The sequence below is a fragment of the Chelmon rostratus genome, chromosome 23, assembly GCF_017976325.1.
Source record: "Chelmon rostratus isolate fCheRos1 chromosome 23, fCheRos1.pri, whole genome shotgun sequence".
Taxonomy (NCBI): Eukaryota; Metazoa; Chordata; class Actinopteri; order Chaetodontiformes; family Chaetodontidae; genus Chelmon; species Chelmon rostratus.
The window spans coordinates 7,830,177-7,856,236 of NC_055680.1; the positions used below are offsets into that span (position 1 = coordinate 7,830,177).

The 26,060-nt window shown below is 42.4% G+C and overlaps 3 protein-coding genes across 3 annotated transcripts; 1 reads left to right on the plus strand and 2 right to left on the minus strand.

Moving 5' to 3' along the window:
* Nucleotides 1-256: 256 nt before the first annotated feature.
* Nucleotides 257-10,493, plus strand: etnppl (ethanolamine-phosphate phospho-lyase). Its single transcript, XM_041965177.1, has 13 exons — nucleotides 257-355; nucleotides 807-925; nucleotides 1,407-1,566; nucleotides 2,841-2,915; nucleotides 3,082-3,175; nucleotides 5,107-5,223; nucleotides 6,285-6,367; nucleotides 6,719-6,944; nucleotides 7,431-7,585; nucleotides 8,048-8,137; nucleotides 8,888-9,018; nucleotides 9,179-9,249; nucleotides 9,432-10,493. Exons 1-13 carry the CDS (start codon nucleotides 297-299, stop codon nucleotides 9,525-9,527), a joined length of 1,476 nt encoding a protein of 491 aa, XP_041821111.1. The 5' UTR covers nucleotides 257-296; the 3' UTR covers nucleotides 9,528-10,493.
* A 3,304-nt stretch (nucleotides 10,494-13,797) lies between these two features.
* On the minus strand, nucleotides 13,798-15,569 carry ostc (oligosaccharyltransferase complex subunit). The gene is made up of 4 exons (XM_041965237.1): nucleotides 15,346-15,569; nucleotides 14,859-14,952; nucleotides 14,556-14,753; nucleotides 13,798-14,367 (listed from the first exon to the last, which is right to left on the minus strand). The coding sequence occupies exons 1-4, from the start codon at nucleotides 15,482-15,484 to the stop codon at nucleotides 14,349-14,351; spliced, it is 450 nt and encodes a 149-aa protein (XP_041821171.1). The 5' UTR covers nucleotides 15,485-15,569; the 3' UTR covers nucleotides 13,798-14,348.
* An 809-nt stretch (nucleotides 15,570-16,378) lies between these two features.
* Nucleotides 16,379-18,842, minus strand: rpl34 (ribosomal protein L34). Its single transcript, XM_041965188.1, has 5 exons — nucleotides 18,817-18,842; nucleotides 18,287-18,358; nucleotides 18,067-18,166; nucleotides 16,749-16,852; nucleotides 16,379-16,509 (listed from the first exon to the last, which is right to left on the minus strand). The coding sequence occupies exons 2-5, from the start codon at nucleotides 18,349-18,351 to the stop codon at nucleotides 16,425-16,427; spliced, it is 354 nt and encodes a 117-aa protein (XP_041821122.1). The 5' UTR covers nucleotides 18,352-18,358; nucleotides 18,817-18,842; the 3' UTR covers nucleotides 16,379-16,424.
* Between the last annotated feature and the right edge of the window lie 7,218 nt (nucleotides 18,843-26,060).

Here is a 26,060-nt window from a genome sequence, read left to right on the forward strand (position 1 = left end):
GTGCCAGGAATAATATCTGTTTATTTGTTGGGTTAAAACTGGTCAAATGTATTAAAGAAAACAAACTCCCAGACATATCTGTCCTCGAGACATCTGCACGCTGCAACATTCCGGCTAGGTGGCAGCACGAGAGAGCTGCGCGAGCCGCGCCGCCGCCTGTACGTGTTTCTAGGTTTTCCGCGCGTTTGTGTGTGTGCGCGCGCGCGTGAAGCCGGGTTTGTTTGTGCTCGAGCCGATGTCGCTGCTCCTCAGTGAGTGAGCCGGGAGCAAAGTGACGCCAGCTGCACAACATCAGGATGTCAGGGGAATTATTTGAGAAACAGAAGACGATAGACCTGAGGAAGAAGCACGTTGGGTAAGACTGGTGACATTTGTCGCACGAATACGCGACAAACTTTCCTGTAGAGGTGACAGCAAGAGCTTTTACTAAAATACAGAACAGTCCTGTCAACGTCATTGGAGGTATCTACAGTGTAGAGACGCAGCATGACAGAGCTGAAACTTTTTTCAAGAAAAAAAAATATATATCATTTTGTCAACGGATTTTATTCAGTAATTAGCTGATATATTTGCAGCTGAGCAGCTGTTCATTAAGGTGCTGTGTGATTCTATTTTGATTTAATATGCTTTGTCATGGTGAAAGCACACAGTGCTTTATCTGTGAGCTGCAGATGTGGTTCACTTGTGTACACTGTGATATCTGAGTTCAACTCAAAAGTAAGCATCTTTTTATTACCGCTGTAAAAGATAAAAAAAGAAAAAAACTGTCTCCACACATGGAAATGTTAATGTTGCCTCGTTTGCAGGCCGTCCTGTAAGATTTTCTTCAGCCATGACCCCATCAAGATCGTGCGAGCCAAAGGCCAGTACATGTATGATGAGAAAGGGCAGCGCTACCTGGACTGCATCAACAACGTGGCTCACGGTAAGCACACAGCTGCACGCACACATGCAAACGCACAAAGACATGTGCATCAGTGTTTTTCTTTCCCTCTCTTATGTAAACATGTCCACCTAATTGCAAAACTTAAGAACAAGTTGCTCTCTCTGACATGTGTCAGCCTGGTATTCAGATTTGGATTCAAAGTTAGAGGTGTTGTGTTTGAAGACTAGTTTTCACCGGACTGCACGAGCAGAAAGACCCGTTCAACTGATATGCTCCACGAAGTCGTCACGTAATGCACACACAGCTGAGAGTGACACAAGCTGCACCACTTGCAGGCAGCCAGGAATGTGACGTTCAATGCTCTTTCATTTCAACATGTGCCCCCCAGTTAAGGGCCTTTAATATCAGTCGTCTGTGTGTTTTGACCTCAGATTACAGTCAGATGATTTAAAGTGTGTTTTTTGTCCTGAACGTGAGGCCGAGTTCTAATCCTGCATGCGTCCTCTCTTCCATTTGCCAGTGGGCCACTGTCACCCGGAGGTGGTGAAGGCGGGGGCTCAGCAGATGGAGCTGCTCAACACCAACTCACGTTTCTTGCACGACAACCTCGTACTGTATGCCCAGAGGCTGCAGGCCACGCTACCCAGCAAGCTGTCTGTGTGCTACTTTGTCAACTCTGGGTATGTCTCCATGTTCTCCCACTCCTCAAACAGCAAACACGCCATGGAGGGTTTTTTTTTTTTTTTTGGAGGAGGGTGCTGAAGATGCATGCCTTGCCTCTTATCGACTGTACTGGGCGAGATAGGAGGGTGTAGTCGCACACAAATGATTGCTATACTGTACTCAAGAGGAAGTGACACACATTTTAAGACAAGACACGACAGTTGTTTTAGTTGCTTTTCCTCCCTGGAACAGCCTCCTGCAGGTCTGGATTTTCAGGTGTGATAATTAGGCTGATTTTGGAACAGCAGCATCACTCGTCACAAGGGAAAAAGCTGAAGTCAGCAGATCAGTATGCCCAGGGAGTGTCTGGACTTCCAGAGTAAAGTAGTAAAGCATAATATGATACATGTCCAGCTTTGGACGTTAAACTGGACGGGTCTGGCGTGGTTACTTATTGACGCCACTTACTGGAGCGCGAGCAGGAATTATCTGGCCGGGGGTAATAATGTTCTAGATAATGATCCATATCCACTCAGTGCCAGACTGAGTATTTATCAGTCACGGGGAAATAAACGCAACGACAGACGTTATAAACCTGATAAAACAGAGTCGTCAAGTTATCGCTGCAAAAGTTTTCTAAGGGCTGCACAACAGTACAAAAGTGCAATCAGATTACACACTGAAGACAAGAGGGAAATAATGTACTAAATAAAATATGGGCTCCTTCGTCCACCTTCAGCAAAATCATAATGCTGCAGCGTACAAAGCATTTTAGACAATATTACAGCTCCATTGTTGTGGCACCGGTTTGAGGAGGACTCTTTCTTGTGTCAACGTGACAGTGCTCCTGTAAACAAGACAAGGTCCATCGCAAAACAGTTTTTCAAGTCTGATCTCGACTAGCCTGCACAGAGCCCTGACCTCAACCCCCAGAGATTAACTGTAACGCCTCACGTGGAGAGCCTTCCCAGAGGTGCACCACAACAACCCCTCTGATTTTGCAGTGAAATATCAGGTCGCCAGCTCTGTTGCGTTGCAGCGTGATTCTTTTTCCAGCGTGCAAAACTGCTGCTATCAGTGGCTGACTTGTTCACGTGGCAGAGGCTGATTCACACAGGTGAGGCAGACAGCAGAATCATCCACGTGTCGGTTCATCTGCCACCATTAATGAATAAGTGTCACCTCGCATGCCCGCAGAATAGGAAGTAAAACATCAAACTGTGACTGACGTACATGTGTATTTTGTGGTGACTGAGTAACTAGAAGTAACCCTTGCCCCTTTGAACTTCAGCTCCGAAGCCAACGACCTGGCGCTCCGTCTGGCACGGCAGTACACGGGCCACAAAGACATCATCACGTTGGAGAAGTAAGCGATACTGCCCGGTTAACAGCCGGTGCGGCGCCTGATCAGCAAAATGACAGAATACCGCAGAAATGATATTTTATTCAGGGATTTTTGTTTTAATGATGAGAAATTCTCACAAAGACAAATGGCTGATTTGTTCGATGGCCTGTGTTTGCTTTGTTTGCAGCGCGTACCACGGCCATGTCTCATCGCTCATTGACATCAGCCCGTATAAGTTCCACCAGCTGTCAGATGCTGAGCAGAACCAATTTGTCCATGTGGTGAGTGCTTTTTCTCTCCCCGTCTGCCTGCCTGAACACTATTAAAACACCATGACTCAGACTGCACTTCTGGGCTCTGGCAGGCTACTGACTGTTCACTCCTGTGCACATGTGAGTGTGTGTGTGTGTGTGTGTGTGTGTGTGGATAAGAAAAGGGGAGACAGGAGCAGGAAATGCAAACGCTTTTCACGACAAATTCAACTGAGAAGGAGGAATTTTGCTGTTTTTGCTAGAGGCAAGAGGTTTAGCGACGGTGGCTTGTAAAGGAGCATCTAAAAGCATCCTGAAACAACCGGAGGCTGTGGACGCTCCATTCCTTTTAGTTAAAAGTGGGAAGCACACGTCATGTTAACGTGCTTCAAGACAGGTGACAGTGATTTGCAGAGGCAGAACAGGATCGTTAAGGTCTGAATGCACCACAAATATACACCACAGTGAGCCATGGCCTACTTTTCCATCTCCTGTATTTGAATTGGCAATGTCTGTATTTACAGTAGTTTGTAAAATCAGTCTCTGTTTTGCTATTAGTAAAGCCTGCATGGAACACTAAAGCTTTTATTTGTTGGTATGGCTGCACAATGTTCAACTCAACAAAAAGATGAAATAATGATGTGCTTTTTAAAAAGAAAGCTTTGATCTGACCTTTCCAATCGACAACTCTTGAAGCGATTTCTGAAGGAACACTAGCAGTGTGAATGCTGGATGTTGAAAAGCTAAACTGCTTTAAGCTTTAAAAGCTGAGTAACAGCCATAATATATGAAAGATGTAACTCTCATCGCCTAATTTAAGGTTCCGTAAGAGAGAGGAGATCCTGCTGAAAGCGTCATGAGAAATGTATGTGTGAGGTGTCAGAAATGTGTGAATTAGAGCATCTTAGAAATGCTGAAATTTCTGTATTCAGTTTACATTGGAGCTTATGTGGACACTGCTTGGCGCTCCTGCCACTAAATTTTCCTACTTTTTGATGCCAAAATAATGTATCGGGAGGGAAATTTTGTGAAAAGTGAAGTGAAAGTTTGTATGGAGTTGAAAAAACATGACAGTGTGTCAGTTTGATCATTCCACCCATTCACTTGACTGAGGAAAACTTCCCTGAATACCTGGAATATTTTGTAAAGTAAAAAAGTTATGAATGATGAATGATGAATGATGTTTCCACGTTGGAAACTGTGGAAGGAGTTAAATTGCAAAAAAAAAGAAAAAAAAAAAAGAAAAAGGCAAAATAATAACAACAGATCATTTTGTGTGGCTGCTTCCAGCATTCGCACCAATTAAAGGGCCAGCTCACCCCTTTAAATGCTGGTGAAAATGGTTACCATTGGTGATGTCATTAGGGTCATCTTGAGTTTGGGCTGACACTTTGAAGAATGGAGTTTGTAAGATAAGAGCATTCAACACGAAACTTTGACTTTACGAATTTATTAAGCAGAAGTGAGCAGTCTGTGTGCAGACAAGCTAACCACATGCACCCATTGCGGTGTTTGATTCTGTGCACTCTGTTGCTCCATCGCCTCGGTGCAGTGCGATACGGCGGCTTGTGGAATCCTCACCTCTGGTGTTGCATTCCAAGGTGGGGCGGCTCAGTCTGTTTCGCCAGCTTGCATATTTTATTATGAACAAAGACACGCAGGGATCAGCCTGTGGTTCAGATGCTGCTGGTTCACTACTTGACCAACATTTCATCCTGGGCTGTTCTCAGAGCAGCCCAGGATGAAATGTGATGAGCGCACATTTGAGCACAAGTCTGCATGGACGTGGATATGATGTTATAAAAATGTGAAGCAAATTTCGCATAAATACCATAATTGTCATTACATTTCATCGTTCACTTTTTTGTGTGTGAATGCGCTGCATGCCGCAGGACTGGTTATGCAGACGTGGCCGATGAATCTGCTTTAGTAATCATCTCGGCGTCTTATCCCGCGCACAGGCTCCAAGCCCGGATGTGTACAGAGGCAAATACAGAGCGGACCACCCAGACCCTGCCACAGCGTATGCAGACGAAGTCAAAGATATAATACACAGAGTCCATGAAAAAGGAGGCAAGGTACAGTTTGAGTTTGTTGTTGTCAGATCAAGCCAATGCTCTTATGCGCGTATCAGCTGCTTGATTGTGTTAATAAAAGATGACTGTTTTTTGTTTGTTTGTTTTTAAAGGAAATGGCCCAGAATTACCAAAAAGTCTTATGCTCTGTCATGAAACTGTTGTCATGTGTTTGTGTGAGGATAAGATTGAGATAACAAGGTTTCTAAGTTGTCATTGTCCTTCAAGTGCCTGTCAGACTCCAATCGTGTCGACTTTACCAAAGAAGTCAGTGATGCCCCCAGAATAACATCACAATGATGATTGATTTAAAGATTTTAAATGTCAAATTTCCAAACGCTCACCGAAGGTCCTCTTAAAAAGAGTAGCATTTTGTCCAACCTTCCATTTCCAAGTGCCTTCAGATTTCAACTGTCAGAAATGTGTATGTGTATGTGTATGTTTAATTTTATCTGCTGCACACTGTCTGTCCCCTTTTATTTCTAAATACTCAATTGATACGTCTTTCCCTTTCCCTCCCCTCTCTCCTCTGTTTTTCTCCCCTGTCTCAGGTTCAGGCCGAGAACTCTGCCTTTTAGGGTCAAATCCCCAATCACAAGAACATGTGTAGAGAGCTGTTATGTGTCCAAGCATGTTGGCCCGTAATCGTATGTTGAGCAGCTCTGTGCTTCCAGTGGCCATAGCGACGGGACTCCAGCCCAGAGATTGTACAGAATGCCTTTCTAATGGATGTTTGTGATGTCTGCAGGAGGAAGCCAGAATTAGCAAACAGAGTACAATCACACTTTCTGTGACAATGAACAGATGCATGTATGTGATTACATGTTGCACCAGGCTGATCTTATAATGCACATGTCTTTTTATTCATTTTTCTCCACAGTGACCTGCATTAACATTTATTTCTGCCCAAGTGCTGCATGAATGCCTCTCTCACAGTCGTGCCAACTGAAAAATCTGATTGCGCAGAAGATCTGCAGTTTAAAGATGGCAGAACTCGTCCTCTTTTCCAGTTTATCCGTCTGGTTTTCACGTGGATAGACCTGATATGTTCTTCTCTTATGCAGATCGCCGCTTTCACTGCTGAGTCATTGCAGAGTTGCGGCGGGCAGGTCATTCCCCCCGTGGGCTACTTCCAGCAAGTGGCAGAGTATGTACCCAAGTTATCTCAGATTCACCCACGTTCATGCTCAGCGTTTGAATCAGCTCACCGACATCAAATATGGAGAGCTGAAATGATTACCCACAAACTAGAGTGAACATGAAAGTACAGTTATGGCAAACTGCAAGAAATGCTTGAAACAATGCAGCAGAATGTATATTTGATGATTAATATAAATAATGATTTTATTAACTGAGCAGTGCTCTCTATGGAGTGCCACAGTGTAAACAAAGCTTGCAGGCTTGTTTTGTCTTGTGTATTGTTGCATGCGTATGGGTGTGTGCCTCACAAAGACAATGTGCAACTAACTACAGCTTATCTCTACGCCCATGTCTACAGGCATGTGCGCAAGGCGGGGGGCGTTTTCATCGCCGACGAAGTCCAAGTGGGCTTCGGGCGTGTCGGCACCCACTTCTGGGCCTTCCAGCTCCAGGGAGAGGACTTCGTGCCTGACATTGTCACCATGGGAAAGCCTATCGGCAACGGCCACCCCATGTCATGTGTGGTCACGACCAAAGAGGTGGCAGAGGCCTTCTTGTTGTCTGGAATGGAGTATTTCAATACGGTAAGATTATTATGGAGAATAATGAACTGTGCTTGTGATATCATAAAAAATTCCTTTTGTTCCAGCCTTCTGCAAATGTGGTTGATAAACCCAAGTTGACCAGAACTGGCTCTGAACCGACCTCATCCTTGACATAATGTTCTTGTCTATAACTGCCAAGCTTATCAACACAGCTGCTTTCCACATTATGGGGAAAAATACATTCCATATTCCATATTGGACAGTTTTTTTATTTCGTCGATGGTCTCAGATTACAGTTATTTCCTGTGCAAGGGAAGGGATGATATTAGAAATGTAAGAGTTCTCAGGCAGTTTGGTGCAGTGTGGCTCTTTTCCAGTTACATACTGAAAATAGTTAAGTTGAGTGTGCTGGGGCAATAATCGGTTGAGCACAAACACATGCTGACTCATGCTGTTGATCAAGCAGATGACTGAGACTAACCTCGCTGCAATCTCTCCTCTGTGTGTGGGTTTTGAATTTCTCAGTTTGGCGGCAACCCAGTGTCGTGCGCCATCGGCCTGGCCGTCCTAGACGTGATTGTGAAAGAGGATCTGCAGGGTAATGCGCTGCGCGTGGGGCGATACCTGACCAGTCTGCTGGAAAAGCAGAAAGAGAAGCATCCGCTGGTTGGTGACATCAGGTAAGCAAACACACAAGTACAGTGTGTGCAACAGCTGGTTAGTCCCGTGCATGTCCTGCAAAGCTTATCCAGAGCACCCCTGATTTTATCTGACATGGAAATCTCCACAACTAAACACAATTGTGGTGTTAGATTCTCATGCAGTGACACAGTTGCACTTCCCAGACTGTCAGTTAAACATTGTTGGAGACTCTGTGATAGTTTTACCTTGTACAAACAGCTGTCGTTATATTCTGACAAACCACAATTGAAAAATTGAAACTTGTCACTACTGTAAAGATAAATATTGCTATAAAAAATGGTAGATTTTAACTTAATTTAGGGTTAATTTGGTATCTATTACCATGATCCAGAGCGACTTCCTGTGCTTAAAAATAGCAAACATTTCGGAGAGGCAAGCAGAGGTGCATGAGATCCTTTGTGGGTCAGAGATGACTAAACCAACAACGTCACGTCCTGCAGGGGGCGAGGCCTCTTTGTCGGAGTGGAGCTTGTGAGGGACAGGTTGAAGCTCACCCCTGCTACAGCAGAAGCCCAAGAAGTCATCTATAAGTAAGTGTAAGATCTCAGGTCAGTGTCATATTCATCATGAGAAACAGAGCTTTTAAAGCACCTGTGTTTTACTGCAAACCAAGTCCAGCCAGTGCTAAGGCTTATCAAATTATGGTGGGAAGTATGGAAGTTTAATCAACAAAGCTGCAATTCTGTGTATAATATTTCAAAGAGGGATCTCCGTCCAGACTCTTTTCTCATGAACCAGTCATGATATCTCATTCATGTATGTGCTTCAGCTTTTGAAATCATGCTGTATGTTAAGCCATTTGTAGTTATTAAGATATCAGACAGTCTGAGTTCACTCATATTGGACTTGACAGTTACTAACAAGTGGTTTAGTTCCTCTCCGCCCGCACGATGCACAATCCTCGTCCCCTGCTCTATGCATTTATAACTCTACATTATTTTGAAAGATCTGGGGATTGGAGAGAATGTTAATGTCACCAAACTCCCACCGTATTATGATGGACATTACAAATTTCACTACGATGGGATGCAGTTTTTCTGGACTGACGCTCGGTAGCAGGAGGAAAAACACAGGTGGAATCAATAACATGAATTAACGCTGCACTCACTGTGGCTGCTTTTGTGCACGCTGGCTCACTGCCATTGTTTCCTGGACGCTTGAATGAAGCAGACCCGTCATTCATATTATTAGTTCGAGTTTATCAGTGCTTTTCCTGCTCCAGAAGTAAAGAAAAAAAAACACTTGATACAGAGTGGAGAATAATTCATGTTTGGTCCCAGGCTAAAGGAACAGCACATCCTGCTCAGTGCTGACGGACCTCATCGCAATGTGCTCAAATTTAAGCCCCCCATGTGCTTCACTACGGAGGACGCTGACCTGGTGGTGGAGAAGATCGACCAGATTCTCACAGGTATTTAACTTTCTCCTCGTTCACTCTGCAGTGTTGTTTAGGATGGTTGTGCCTCTCGCCGGCATGTGCATTGCTTAACGAGATCGAGGTGTCTCATGATACCCGGCTGTTGCTGAAAGAGCTCTCACTCATTCTCTCTCTTTTTTGTCCGTGTCTCCAGAACTGGAGGAAGCCGTAGGTTTGAAGCTGCACAACACACTGAATGTAAAGAATGACGGCAGCAAAAGAAAGGTGAGTGTGAGTTGCCTGATTTGCATCCAAGAGAGCTCAATAAACCCCAGCTAGTTTCAGACCACAGCTCCAGGCTAGTAAATCCTATCTCTTGCATAAAGAGGACAAATATATAATTAGCAAGATTTTCCAGCCTCACTGATTTTCCTTTCAACTTCATCTCTTCGTGGTTTTATTTCAAGCTGCCATCTGATGAAAATGGACACCAGTGTCACAGTGGGTTAGTACACAACCCAGGATCTCAACAAACCAAACAAAGCAAACGCCTCAAGACATAACAGCGCTGCTTCGACACTTTATCTTAAATAACTGGTAACAGACACTAAACATAGGAAACGCTGGGATACAAAGTGAAGTGCCTTAGCATGTAACCTAATGAAAAATGTTTATTAAATTAATAATAATAATACACTGTCTATCTATGAGATTACAGTGTCTTCTCAGGTATTATTTTTTCAATTACGCTTGATAATTAAGACACTTGTTTAGCATAACAAAGTGTTATTATGGTGCAAAACATAATAACTCTCAGGTTGTGTAACACTTACCAGATTACACAACCTAACTAACTGTTCTTATTTTAATTTTTGCCAACATTCACTTGACCGTGATTTTCAGGGAGTGATGATTTTAATCAAAACGTATCATGTCAGAACAAGAAATGGTGTTGTCATGTGACTTGAATATGAAGATACAGTCGTGACTGACTGTGAAAACTGCTCATTGTATTTGAAAGTGCGGAATACAGCGACACTTTTTGTCTTGAATCAATCTGAATTGAATAAAATACTGTATGAAAGTACTGTATGTGATATCCAGAGTGCAAATTCTGGCCCTGACCTCTGCCTTCCAGGAGGATTTGGCCTGAATCAAGCACATGTGGAATGTACATGAAAGTGAAAACTAGCTGGACTGTGTGAAGGCCACCAAGCAAATCTTAAACCAGTCTGCCTCACAAACATGGACGCTGTTTGACAAGTCAGCGGTGATTAACTAACGGTCCCATGTCCCTTAACAGAGGCGGTTTGATGATTTTGTTTTACTTCCTGATTGAATTATGCATTGATTAATCTTTTTTTGGCATGTGTTGTATCTGTATAACATCCGATGTGCAGAATTAGGACCTACAGCTGTGGACTGTATTTCCAGTATGTACTTGCATGACAGCAGGTGTGTCATTACAAGCTCTTAATTTCCTTTTTGTTAGATGATTCCTTGAATGAGCATCTTGTGACCAAAAGCTTTGCTATATCATTAAATACTTGTACTGAATGTGCCAATCCTTCTTTTGTCACGGGATTATTCTGTAATCTCAGCGTTGTGTCATGAGTGGGACGATCTTCAGCTTTATTGGCCAAGTCTGTGTACACAAGAAATTTGAAGTTGCTCTCTGTAATATACACACAACAATTTACACCAAATAGAAATAGACATTCAGCCAAAAAAATAAATGAACACAGAGCAATTCTTTAACACACAAGCAGTTAAAAAATAGTTGTTTCTTTAAATATATTTTAAAAGCAACAATGAACAACAGTATATATCTATGAGTCATTTTTCTGTAAATTGTCAACAAATACAAATAGTGCGGATGAATTACAATATGATTAATGGAACAGAATATACACATTAGTGGGTGCCTATGTAAAGTGTATATATATGTATGCATGCACATTATGCAGCATGCACGACTTATATTTGACAGTGATCAATGATATGTCCAAGTTAAATACAGTGTGTCTTAAACTGTGAATAAATCGTTATCACATGCAGGGAAGTGGATGTTTTGGTGTTGCAGGGTTATTGACACAAATGACTGACTGAACTGCTCATCAGAGTGACGGCCTGACGGGGGTGACTTGTTTCTGGTTGTTTTGGGGTGCAGTGTTCTGCAGGGACAAGAGGGGAGAACTGGTTGTGATGAGCCTGCAATGATGTTTCCTGATTCTGGTGATGTAGATGTGCTGAACAGAGGTGCAGGTGGTGCCAGTGTTTTTTTTTTTTGCTGCAGTCCTGACCGACCGTTGTGGTCTGTTCCTGCCCCCTTTTGGTGGTCGATCCAAACCAGACAGTGCTGGATGCTGGATGCAGACTGGATGATTGTGGTGTAGAACAGCAGCTCCTGAGGCAGGTTGAACTTCCTGGTCAAGCCTACACGAAAGCACATTCAGGTTTTCAGCCAGTTAATGGATCTCTGCAGTGTGTATGGTCTGGTTTCCTGCAGCTGACTGAGGGTCGTTAGCAGAAAACCAGCTTTTCAGCTGTCTCCTTTGCCAGTGTGCTTTTGGCCTGAATGTACATGTTTGCCGGCCTCCTCCCTGACCTGAATTAGCTGTAAGCCAAGGTTTGTTGTTGCTGTCACAGAAGCTGTCAATAGATGTCACAATGTCAGTGAGTTCATCCACGTCTGGAGCTGCAGCCTCAAAAACACTCCAATCAGTGCGGTCAAAAGAACCCTTTGTGTGCTGTCTGTACTTTTGCAGTTCATGGCAGAGGTTTGCTCTGTTAAACTCCTGAAGAACAATGAGCAGCGAGTGTAGTTTATTAATGAGCAAGATGTGTTTTAGGGTTTTATGTCTCCACACAGCTGGAAAACAGTGATAATCACCATTCACAGAGCAGACGTTTATTTCCTCCCTCCTCAAGTGCAGGTTTAAGATGAACCAATTACGTCATGTCAACATTGGGTGTTTTAAGCAGACTTTGCATCTTCCACTGTATGTAATAATGACTATGCAGAACTCTGATGTAGGTCTCACTTTGATCTGAGGTCAAACTTACACAAGTAATAAGCACCCAGGGCGGATAACCACGACTACTTTACCTCAATGAAAACACATGATTGTAAAAAAAAACAACCCTAATTTGAGGCTCTCATCGCTGTGTTGTGTTGTCTTGTTACTCAGATGCCCACGACTACCTGGTAGCTCTATGCTGCCCCCTTGTGGAGGGCAAATTGCAATGCTTATGTAGAATTCTCAACCCCAGATACTGTGCGCGCAAACAGGGCACAAAGTGTAGATGCAGATGGGTGACAATTAAAGACAAAAACCTGGAGAAAAATAATGAATGCAGATGTCTTCTCTCTGTGTGGTACAATCACTGAATTACAAGAAATCACAGTGTGATATTTCATCAGGGGAGGCCCCTCTCCACCTTATTCATGTGCTGAAGGACAAGCAGCTTTTTAAGTCGGCTACGCACTGCTGGAGGTTAAATTCCCCCCTGTGAGGAGACAGAAGGGCTTATGGCTGTCCAGGGACAGGTGGTGGAGGTCATTGCATTAATTTCTGTGAACAAAACATATTATTAAAACTAATATGTTGTCCTTGCTGTTCAGCTGTCCACCATTACAAGGACAGAGATGGGGAGAGAAGCAGTGCCCTGAAGACAGCAACTTCACAGCAAGTATAGGCAATAACATCATAAGAAGGATAAACAGATAAATAAATATATAGAGAGAGATGCTGCCATCCTGACTCTTGCAAAAGGAATCCAAACTGAGTCGTTTTAAGGAGTCTGTCAAATTTATATTTGCTGAGAATTTGCTTAAACTTGACTTGACTAAATTGTTGAAATCCTAAAAATGAATGTCTACATTTTGTCAATTTTAGTTGTCCAATTGTAGGCTATTCATTGTTTCTTGAGCAAATATTCAAATATTGAAACTTTTGACATAAAAATGGCTGTATTTACTGTTGCTTCTGTAATAATGGGCACTGGTCGAGAGTCACTGGTGTTTCTGGTATTGTGGAAGTAAGTGCCAGAGGCTCATCAAAAGCTGTAGACACTGAGTGAAAGTGAATGATGTAAATATTGAACTTTTGACATTTTAAGTCAGTTTGTAGGAAAGACATCAGAGAGCCAACCATCTTTGGCCAAATGTCAAGCAACAATGAGGCTTCTCATCACGGGGAAATCGACGGTCTTGCAGAGTGAAGCACAGGGAACAACCCACTGCTCAATATCAGTGAGCGCAAGAAGAAGACAAAGCGCAGGAGGTGAAGGACGGTGTCATGGACATCACATGTCTCCACCCTGGGAAAGAAAGCTCAGGACAAACTGGCATCGGGATGTGAACAGCCCAGGACAGATGAGCTCTGCAGCGGGTGATAAAACCACCAAGAACATCATTGATATGGGGAGGCGAGGTGCCTGCACAGAGCCCAAAGGAGCCACCCTGGCCACAGACTGTTGACCCTGCTGCTGCCTGCCGAGCAATACAGGAGCATCCACTGCTGGACCACCAGACTGCAGAGGAGCATCTATCAGCTCCACCATAAATGAATCACATTGAGCTTTTGCACATCACTGTCCTATTATCTTATTCCCGGTACAACCAAACTCCTTTAAAATTACTCTACAATATACTCTTATTACACTAATATTGCACAAACTTTCTGTGTGTAAAAGTGTGCAGGTACACATCCTGTATATTCATCTTAGTCTTCGCCCAGTTTGGCTCTTGAAACATTTAGGTAGAAATTGACTTTAAATTTTTCTCCATGGTAAAGAATACAGTTTATACATATGACAACTGCAAGGAGCTCTGAAAGGAAGATTTATTTCACACCCTTTGTACAAAAATGCAACTGTGACAAGTTCAAGACTTTTTCAATGATTTCTTTACAAAAACAAACAACTTAAACATTATTCAGACTCCCCTCCTGATACCAAATGCGTGGCTCCATGCCAACGGTGTTCAGTAACTTCCTTTCCGTTTTCTTCCTCGAGAAATTTCACCTGCTGCACGATACTAGTTTGCTACAGATGCATTATACTGAGAGGGAGCTGGATGCTGTAGTTGTTTTATGAAATAAAACAGGAGAAAACTAGTGATAATGTTGTGCCTTTAACAGCGATCTATGTGGAAATGTGTTCCTCTTCTGCATCAGTTTGTAAGGAAATTTGGAGAATAGGAGAGGAAAGGAAGTCACTGAAAACCCCATTGAGACACAGCCAGTGAGAGACTGTCAGTGCTGCTGGTCAGTGCTTGCCGTCCTGATTGGTTGTCGATTATATCAAAGCTCAAATTTTAGTTGAACTGCCCATTGGGGCCCATACGTCTTCTCTCCATCTCCAGTGGGCTCTTTTTGTCTTTAGCCCATGAGGTATCCTCTGAAAATACAAAAGATAAGTGAGTTAAGACGCTGTGACCCCGTGATGTCAGTTCAGAGTTGCAGAATTCCAGACCATCATTTACTGTTGAGTCAAACCAATTTTCAAGACACTGGCTGGTGTTTTAAATAACAAATGTTTCACGTGTATGGCTTTACTCTTAGTGGGAGAAACAAGCATATACTCACGGCAGCTTCATGCGCATGAACACTCTGGCCATGAAGAAGCTAAGGAGGACGCTGACAAATCCGATGAAAAGCAACAGGAAGCGGTTGAGTTTGGGAATGTTTGGTGCGTTGGAGCGGTCCAGGATTATAAAGCCCAGGCCTCCCATTGTGAAGAGGAAACTGGAGGCCAGTCCCTCCATAATGTACTGCCCATTTACTCTGGAAGACAAATGTGCTTTCATATCACTGTCTGTGGTGACCATCACCAACTGGCTTATTTTAGCTGGAGTTTGCTGAGATGCTTGAACGTTGTGACTAACATACCTGTATGCCAAAAAGGCCACTGGCCGCTGGTGTCCATGCTCATCAGTCATTGAACCCACACTTGGTGGCTCTACAATCACATCGTAGATGATACCTATAATGTTGGAGAGGAAATCAATCAGACCATAAATGAACTTGACCTAAATGTAAGCAACGTTAAGCTCATAAATCAGCAAATTGATCGTGTTGAATATTTCCGAAACAACTCACGTTACTGCGGTAAGATGTACTCAACTAACTGTTAACGCTAAGTTTTGTGTGCGAGCTTTGCAGCAAAGTTAGCCTCGTCCAGTATGTTAACTGCGTCCATGCTAGCGTGAACGCAGTTAGCAGGCTGTTAAACGAATGCAACCAAAACTACATATTTGACATCATTCCAACCACAAATGAATGAGCTTAGACTTTAAATAACATGGTGGCACAATGGAGATTTAATGCTAACAAGACTGCAGCCCTGTATTGACGTTAGCTTAGCATATCCATTTACCTCCCGTGATGAGAAAGTAGGACACAATAACGATCGCGTACACAGTCATAGCCGAGGGCATGTGCAGCCATGACGGTTTCTTCAGTTTTATATTTGGACATTCCAGCACAGCAAACGGTATACTGTATAATGTCTCCATCTTTGTAGAAGATTCCCCGTCTCTTAAAGAAGGCTGCTGACGCTGAGATCCGTCTGAGCAGCGACTTTGTTGACGTGTCCCGGAAGTACATGAACGGTCTACAATTTTATTAAGACTTGTTTCATTATTATTTTTATTATATTTCTGATAATGTCAAGTGTCGTTTTAAGTAAAAATATTTCCGTGATAGTTAAAGTGACTATATCGTAAAAGTTTTAACAACTTAAGCTTTGGCTCGCGACAGTTAAGACCTGTGCGTGACGCAGATTTAAAGCGACAGTAACAAAGAGTTTGGTAAAAAAAAAAAAAAAAACAAAAAAAAAAAAAACTCACGGTCAAATTAATTCAATAGCGTTCTTCACTCCCTCTAACTCCGGCCGCCATCCTAGTTTCTTATGTGACCATTTGGTCCAGTGAAGTCAGTGTTGAATACTGTAGATAATGTTCCCCATCCATCAGATTTAATGGAGCATGCAGCTGATTTTCAGCTGCCTAATCATTATCTGCTTCCACATGGGAAGAGTAAAATTACTGATTGCTGATTTGCATTAGGATGAGTAATTTATTCAAACACATCTGAGAGTTTTTTTTTTCAACGATTAGGAAGGCATCTTCAACATTTTTCTCTTTAAATACTGAGAACCACTTGAAATGTGTTAAAATTCACTGTAGGTAACAAACAACCATCTATAAAAGTGATGTAATTTCAAAATCTTTAACTATAGACCATGTTGTACAGCCAAATGCAAAACTTAATGAAAAAGGATGGTGGAACAAATCCAATAAATCCTCATTTATCAGATTCAAGGCTTTCAGAGATCAAACCTCTCACACAGACCCAACACACACACTTTTCCATGAAATACACCAAAACATTGCAAGTCACAACGTAAATTGATTTGTTTGTCATTTTTTTATTGTGGCAATACAAATACACATTTTACTTAGATTTCTGGCTCTGTGCCTGAGCCTTGAGCACCTTGACAACGATCTTCTGCTCCTCAATCAGGAAAGCACGCTTGATTCTGAGAATTAAAGAAAAAGAGACAAATTAGTCATAATGCAGAAGTCTTTTAAAACTCACATCCACATCAGTGACTGAATTCTTATTATTCTCTTTTCCATGTTTTTGATGAAAAGTTCAGATAACTTATGAGCAGTAGCAGTAGTAGACATGCTGTCACAATCTTAAACAAGGTGAATATAAGCACCATTCTAGTTTCTTGTCAAAAAGTAAGAAAATGAAGGGAAACGCCTCTTTTACCTGTCACGCACACTCTTGGCGCACATGGAGCCTCCGTAGGCTCTGCTGACGTGCTTCTTGGTCTTGGAGAGCCTCTTCAGAACCTGAGGTCTGACAGCCCGAATCTACAAGACAGAACAGAACCAGAGTAAGACCACAGCAGACAATGGGTACTGACTTCATAGAATAACCAACAACACAAACGGTGAAAAGTAATCCAAAACATGTTTAATGCAGTGGAGCAGTCTGCGTGTTTAAAAACAGCCAATCCCCGGACCTTAGGCGACTTAATTGAAGTCACAAAAACCTTTACAGGCATCCTGAACGATAACGACTGGAGCAACCTGCTCTCTAATCAAGAGTGAAAAATACTTCTGCAACTCAAGTACTGGCAAGTGAAAAACACACTCCAGGTTTTTAACACCACCATGATCACAAATGCAATACCTGCATGATTTCTTAGAATTAAGTGTGCAATTTCATTGGACCACACTTTTTATACTGTTATGTTCCTGGATCAGCACACTGCTCTGAACTTATTTTGACAAATCAAGAAAAAACATCTTACTTTGGTGTTGCCTTCTACTTTCAGGTCTAAAATACTACTTTGTAATTTAGGAACCTGAGAGAACCTGAACTTCTCATCCTGAATTCTGACATTCAGATAAAGACAAGACCGGTGCACCAGTACAAGAAGATGTATCCACACACTGAGGTAGGAAAACCACTGCACAAACCAGCAGTTTCCCACAAACTGAACAGTACAGCCAGCTGCTCAAGGCATGAATTTAATTAAGGAACCTTTGTTTTTATGTCTACTCATGTCATAACTTTATTTAAGATGGTGGTTTTAGAAGTCTCCATCCAGGTTAGTTCCCTGTCACATCGCACATGCCCGGCTCAACTGGATGTCACAGTGCTGCATCATGTTGAGGATTAATTCAAAAATAATCTAAATTTAAGCACACTAAGTGAATGTATAGAGCATACATGTATATACAACAGAATCACCCACCCCATCTCTTCTGTACCGATTCACATCCAATGCAGATTGCTAATCTATAATTTCAAAGTTTATCTAACATCATAGGTTTATTCTAGAAAATGGGATTTACTCATTAGTTCTACAGATTGCTGGATACTTGTCGCAGTTACAGGACAAGGAAAATCAAGCCTTTCTGCAGTTGATTCAATTGATGCTAGCATTTAATGAGACCAGTCCCATGTGGGCCCTTCAGTCTTCACATGCATACACTGACTGTCAACACTAACTAACCACACATATAAAAGCTTGTAGGGGAAATGCAATGAGCCAAAATGTAAGATAAGATGTACTTACTCCATGCAGTCTTCCCGGGAAGATGCCACATGACGACTTGGGAGCTTTGCCGACCTTCTTCGTGTACAGGTAGACAATGCGGTTACCAGGAGTCCGGGACCTGCAGACCACCACCAGAATGTTAGTTAACTATAACCAGCTACACGGGTGCTCCTACGTGAAGTTGCGATGATATCAGCTTCCGTAATAGGCGACATATCGCCGTAGAAAGCTCACTTACAGTCTGGTTTTGTTGGAGGCGGTGTTGTAGGATAACCTACGACGGTAAGTCAGGCGCTGCACCATTTTGAAGCTGAAAACACAGATAATATACAGTTAGTTTTGCAACATGATGCTAGGAAGCTAACTCTGCTGGCGTTACCACTATTACACCGAAATATGTTCATAACACCGGCTAACATGGACGTTAGTTTGTATGAACACTGACCGATTGAGTTCACCCGGCTACGTCACCTCAGAGGAATCTTGTCTTTAACTCAATTCGGTATGAAAATACATTTTCAGCGTGGCTGTTAGCAACTGCTATCACATTCAGTTCGGTGTTTAGATCGCGGCCATAGGGACCCAGTAACGCCATCTTTATAATGTCACATACAAATCACTAAATAATAAAATTATCACGTCCTTAGAAACAAAGAGTTGTTTTCAACAGTATCTTTACTTGAAATCGACCACAATTTCTTTTAAAAGGCAGGATTACAGTAGATTGTAAAATCATAATGTTTCAGAGAAATGCAGAGGCCGCCCTACCTGCTATGGCCGCAACCGGAAGAGGAAGGAGCAAGGCGGGTGCTAAAGGTTAAAGTGCCTCCATGGCGGCTGTTGCCTGTTGTTCTGCTCCCTGCTGGCGTATCGTTGTTACTACAGATGTACGCGTATGAAACAAAATGTATGGGATGTGTGATGATGTAAGGATTTGTTAGCTTTTTTTTTTTTGCTTTGAAATACACATTTGACGTGGACAGCAACAAATTAAATAAATTCAGCAAGAACTAAACACGAAATAAAACAGAATCATTGAAGATCTTTACCTAATCTACCGTGAACGTCGTCTTTTTAAATACTTACCTACTAATATAATGTATCCAACGTTAAAAAAATTAAATGATCCTAAATAGGACAATAATTTCACTTGTTTTGCATGTAAAATGGCACACACTGTTTGTTATGTTGCTTGTAGATTGGAACTGTGTTGCAACTTTTTCACTTTGAGATTTTTTTTTCTTCTGCCGATCTGTGTCACTTTCTAATTACATCCACAGTGATTCAGCTGTTTTAAAAATAAACCATTTAAAGGTCAAATGGAGCTAATCCCCACCCTTTTCTCACCACTAATTATTTAATCTCTCTCAGGTTCTCACACTCACAAAGATCCAGCAAGCAGCCTGTTTTCTGTACTCTGTACAAACAGCACAAAATCTCCCAGAACAGAGTCCTGAATGTGCCATTCTTTAAAACCAATGAGTCAGATGCTTCAGGCTCTTCTGTTCAAAAGTAACTTTGCCGTAAGGATGGAACACTTTAATCAGAAAACAAATATCTTTTTGATTTTAATACTGCTGATAAATTGTCATATTTTTAAACAGCTGTTCTAACAATGATAAATCAAATTCAGGTCCTGGGATAAAACAGAAGAAAACAGGTGAGCAATAGACACAATCCCTCTTGCAAACTGAGATGCTGTGTTTTAGGACCACTTGATTTAAACAGGCCTTTTCTCAGCTCACTTCGGCATGTCTCTGCAGGACAAGCACAGGTGTAACTGATCATGTTAACGACGGCCGCCTTCAATTTCCATTCTCAAGTTTGGCTATTGTACCTGCTTTCCTGCTGACATGTGGCACACCTAATTCTACCAGAGCGCTAATTAATGTGATTAGCTGCACCCATGTTTTTCCTGCTTGACGAGTTCAAAAGCTCAGGATGGAAACGGCAAGAGTGTAATCCAGAGAGGAGACTCATTTAAAGCAACTAAAGAGCAGTGGAAGTGACTGGAAACCAAAAGGAGTACATTTTATTTGCATCATAAAAACAATGCATGGATTGTCCAATAGGTGGCAGCATTGATGTGCTACTTGTAGATGCCTGACAGTTTCAAGTGAGAAGCAAGTCTGTCCTTCAGACTCTGGACCAGGATGTAAATGTCAATGTACATTGTAACATGCACACACATCCATGGAAATGCACACGCTCATACTCTGTCAACATGATTCTGAAAACATTTGCTTTTTTTTTTTTTTTTTGGATCTTTAATCAGGCTGCAGGCACAGATGGACATGCATATGCACGTACCTCAGTGAATCCCATTTAGTTTTAAAGTCCCTTCAACTTTTATATCACACAAAACATGTAAAATGGGACCTTACTTAGAATTATAAGAGTTTTCTAAATAAAAAGGGAGCTTTTTATGTTCAACTTTGTTTGACAATTTTGCCTCTTTATGTCTTGGCTATGCCTTATAACAGGAGTTAGCAAAGGCATCAAACAGAGAAATAGATGTTTCTTCCAGTTTAGCACAAAATTTTCTTTGAGAGGCAGCTGGATTCACAAGATCACACAATAATTTACCATCTGGCACATCAAGTTAGCTTAGAATTATTCAGCAAAAGCCATGGCTTGTTTAAAGTAGTGCAAATATTTTAAACATTCTACTAAATTTAAGTTTCACAAAAATATTCTTCAATATCTCAAAAGGATCAAGGCTGAACTTTATTTATTTTGTTAAAATTTCTTACAAAATGCCAATTTTATCAAAAGCCATTTAAAAAGTGTCAAAATCTGCATTCATAAAAAAAAATCCAGCTGATTCCCGCTCAAAACTCTCCATAAAGTCCCTCAAAGCAATTAGCATTTCTTCGCAACACAAACAGCGCACGCCGCGCACGCTGACACCCAATATCCAGCCCTGAAAACGAGAGAAATAACTCAAAATGGCTCCCCGTCAAAGAGGTGCTGTGTCACAAACGGACATTTGCCAAGCTCAGCCAACAGATGGTGAGCTTGGCATCCTTTTCGATGAAGCATTTGGCGAAGGCAAAGTTCAGTGACAACACAAGGCTCTGTACAGTGTGCTGGCACATTACACATCCGTTTTAAGGGCATGAAACTAGCTGTCTGCTCTTATGCTTTACTGAGTCAGAGCTCCTTTTGATTTAGTTTTCAACAGTGACAACTTCTTTTGCAGTCGAATCAGCTTTTTTTTTCCTTTTTACAATTATACAGCTTTGTGAAGTATAAAATTCTGTAATATTTAGAATAAATTTGTCCTCTCTTTCAATTAGTGCACTAACTTGAGCCAGTCACAAACAATATTCAAATAGAGAGGCTTTTTTGCTAAAGCCCCTCATGTTGAGTTGCGCGCATGAGCAGCAAGACTGTCATTTTTTTCCGAGACGTTTTGCGTGAATGTGCGACAAGCATTCGTACAAACCCGGACGCCTCCCCCGCACGCTGCTCTCCGATTGGAAACCTTTTATTACTGGTGACCTCGAGAGGTCCGAGCTTGCTCCACAAGTTCCGTTACAGGATTGATTTGATGAAGCCCAGATGTGACGCGACCTGGGATTAACCCGTTCTTCACGAGAATCAAGGTCTTTCACAAAGGGTGCCAAGGAGATTTGCGCCGACTCCGAGGGACACTGAGCGCACACACAGACGTCCAAATAATTAGTAACATCTGCAGGCCGCCTGGCTTAATCATGTCAGAAGTAATTATTCCAGAACACATCTCAATAGGATATTTAATTTAGATCTTAATCCAACAAAATATCAATAAATTCCTGATGGGTGGATATTTTTAGAGAAAGTCTATTTATTGTAAATCCGTCTGAATTTACTCACATTTTGAGGAGACGCTTGACACTCGTGGCCTCTCCCTCTCAATCAGTCATGCCTAGTCAAAGATGAACCATATCACCTTAAGTGCACTTGATTACGCAAGCCTCTCCGACCCCCCTCTCCACATCTCCTTGGGCCTTCTGTGTAATCTGCTGAGATTTAAACCTGCTGCTCCTGTTTAATAAATCCACTGCGATTAAAATAGGATTACAGCTCTGCTTTCGCCTTCCTAATGACATCAGAGCATGAAACATTTTTTGACTCCCCCCCCCCCCTCCAGTTGTCCGGTTTTTGCCCAAGCTCACTCATCCACCCGCCCACCCCCCCGACTTGTTGTAGCCAGACAGGCAGCGGTGATTTTCAACACCCCCACCCCCAAACCTCATCCCTGCAGCCCAGCAGGTCAGCCCATCTGTGGGCCTGTTCACATCAGGATTAACCTTATAATGCAGCACACATCCTGTATCAATGCTGTCCTCCGCCACATCAGACTTCTCAATGACAGATAACAGCCAGAGGAAATCTCCGCTCCAGTGTCAGGTTGTTGTTGTTTGCTCGAACCTTGAAACCTCCGCGTGAAATCGCCTTCACCGACGCAGCAATCGCGACAACCCTTTTGTCCTCTTTGTCCTTACTCAGCATTGTCCTGCGATGGTTAAATGCTGTAAGGTCACAAAAGGCAAAGATTGATTGGATTTTCGCAGCTCAGCTCAAGACCCCAGCAGAGAAAGCCATTAAAATAGTGTATTCTACTTATGTGAAGCACTCGGTGCATTTGATTTATTGTTCCAAAGCACTTTGAGCTGCAATTCTTTTCGGTGCTGTATAAATGAAGTTTATGCTTATTATTATTACTTCAATAGACATCGTAGCTCAACAGTCAGATGTAAAATGATGTGGAGAGCTTTATCTTGTAGTTTCGACAGATACTTGAGTGTGTACAGATGGCATAGGAGGCAATCGAGTTTTTATTATTCCAAGTTTAGCATCCCTACACATTCTTATATACAGTACACTCAATACACCAGCTTCTTCTCTCTGCAACAGATTGACGTAGAGCTCGGCTTGCTTTGTACTCTATGTTCTAAAAACTGGCGACTGATTCTTTACCTGTAAGCATCTGTTGGAAAAATATGTATTTTCTGCTATGCTAAATGCTTGTTAGCAGGTTAAAATATTAGAGTAAAAGTCTGCAGATCCGGCAGCACCGCTGTTTGACTTGTGATTGAAAAGATGTACCAGAATGAATCACTGCACCCAGGGCTGTCAGAGAGGTCGTGCATCGTGTCATTAAACCTCATCGGCTAATGCATTGCCGTGAAATTTTTTATGGACATTCATGGTTGTCAGAGGATGAATCCAAATTGCTTGATTGCCTCTCATGCCTGCAGGAGGCTGACATTTTCGTTTTTTACTCAAAGATCGTCATGAAATTCGACAAAAACATTCATGTTCCCCGCAGGATGAATTTTAATAGCTTTGCTGATCCCATGCCTTTTCTTCTAGTGCTGATCATCAGGTAACCACTAGCCACGTTCAGTTTGTGACAAAATACCCCTAAATGTAATGACATCCCCATCAGCCTCAGCTGCACTTAGTGTTAAGTGCTATTCAGCACATGTTAGCATGCTAACACACAAAGCTAAGCTTGAGAACATAGTAAACATCACACCTACCGAGCACGAGCATGTTAGCATTGTCAGTGTGAGCATGTTAGCATGCCGACATAAATGAATAAATACAGCAATTTCACTTATTTTTCCACCAGAGTTTATTCCTGACAACTTAGAGATCATCAAGGAGAGAAACTTTGAGACATCCAGCTGTTGCAAACGCATTAATTACACTTTCTCTAAAGGCGTGGCTGCACTTTACGTTTCAATGCACCACCCGTATACGCAGCGTTTCACGTCCACACCGTGTGCTCGTATCTAATCAGCTCCAGCACTTAGTGATCAGACCCTGCTGTGGATTATTAATTTGTTAATCTCTTTAGAGCCACTACTGCTAAAATGAATATTCTCATCCACCCCCGTTTTTCAAAATGGTCCCTCCCGCGTTATCTTTGAACGATCTTCCTTTTGTGTTGTAACTCAGAGGCAGACTATTTGCTTATTGGAATACATTTACTCAGCTGTTTTAAGAGCCTCATTGATTCGCTGTTTACGACCTGGGCATCCCATTGGTGTCTGTGCCCATTTTGTTTTGCTGACCACATTTTCCTAAGGGGCAGGTGGTCTGTCCAAGCCTCCTTATACAGACTTGTGGTGGCGGTGGTGGTGTTGGGTGCGGGGGGGGGGGGGGTGCTAATATGAGGCTTTCAACATCTAATCCGGAGCAAGTCTCTTAGAAAAAGCTGATCTGGGGACTCTCCAATTTCACTGCTTTCCTCATCTGCAGGACCAGGCAGCTCTTGGCGTTAGTTATTAATAACAATTACTTGTTCAGTAGTGCTAATTCAATACCTTGCTTCAGTCAATTGTCCTTCACTCTTCACCGGAAAAACTTGCTTGGTTATCATCACCCCCCCACTGCCCCTGCCCCATTGCTGACAAATCCATACAACTATGTGGGACACAAAGGCTCGGATTTAGCTGCCGGGCCAAAGCGAGGGTGGGCCGGGTGGGGGGCAGGGCCAGGATGGAAATTTCTGTTGTTTTTGTCACAGCACAGATTTCAGACAAATCAAAACAACTGCCACCATCACCGCTCCAAAACCCCCTTCCTCCCCACCACCACCACATGACCCGTGACCAGTCATCACTTTTATACTGGAAATGCAGCCAGATCAGGAGCGGCCAGTGTGGCGGTGCGGAGGAGCGGCTGCGTGTGCGGGGGGGCCATTGTTGAAAAAGAGCTGACAGCCTGAACGGGATCTCATTTGATAGGCGAAAATATTGACAGATCTAATTTGAAGAGCAGGGGTCACAGGCTCAGCCTACACCAAACATATCATTTTATACAAAACCTAGCAGCTGCAGCCTTTGTGTGCTGTACAGTCATTATTCGAACTAAATTTCTCATGCACTATCACATTTCCCTGAGGCCAGGTGTGTGCACAAGGTCAAAACACCTGAAAAGAATCCTAACTTTGACTTATGCACAGGCACATTTTGAGGGGCTGCTGCTCTTACCTGCAAAAAAATAAGCCACTTCGTTATCCAGCTGGCCATCTAGCTAAGACTGTGCATTGTTAAGAAGCAAGGTCAATATTTCTATTCACAGGGCATCCCACCGTTTATACAATTCATTGTTAATCATTGCCCCAACTTTAAAGGACTCTCACAATGGCAACAATACCAAGTTTGGATGCTACAGGGTCACATGACAGGAGGCGTAGTGCATCGCTTTGTGTCACTTTTTTCTTTTTTCCTGGACCAGCACTGAAAGACACTGACCAACTTTAGCAGTAATGGCTGACTCATGTTAATGCAGCCACAGCAGCAATTTCTTTTTTTCTCCAGAGAGGCAGCTCAGCCAAAGAGGGCGTGATGGGCTGTTGTTCGGGTAACTCTGGCTTGTGCACAGCCTCGCTTTCCCAACTACATATCACAGAGCCATTTCATTGAATGAACCCTCAAAATATTCACTTTACTGTGATATAAGATCAAGAAAGCAGCAGCTTGTCACTTGTGAGGACCTTGAAAGCAACTGTTTGCCATTTCTTGCTTGAAAAATTACTTTAACGATTAATGTCAACATAGTTCCTGGTGGATTGTCTCTCAATCCACGAATCAATTAATTGACTATTTATTGCAGCTCAACTATAAAGGGACAAACCAGCAATTTAGTATTGCACTTGCATAAGATTTGGGGACTCACCAGAGACAAATAAAAAAAAGGATGCACAATCCTGACTTGTAGTGTTTTAGTGTGGGTCAAGCTCCAAAAGTTCAGCTAAATAGCATCTTTAATGAAACCCTTCTTAATTGCTAAATTCCTTCTTCTTTCAAATCCCACAGCTTTCGACAAAAATTTTAAGTCTGAAGCCTAAGCTGAGGCGCTCCTGACGACATCGCTACGACATCATCAGTGTTATTTATTTATTTATTTATTTCTCACAAACTTTGGAAAGCTCCCTCCAGAGCCACGGGAGACGTTACGCAACTGTTTTCACGGGGTGAGTAAAACTCCTCGTGACACGTAAACTGAACTCC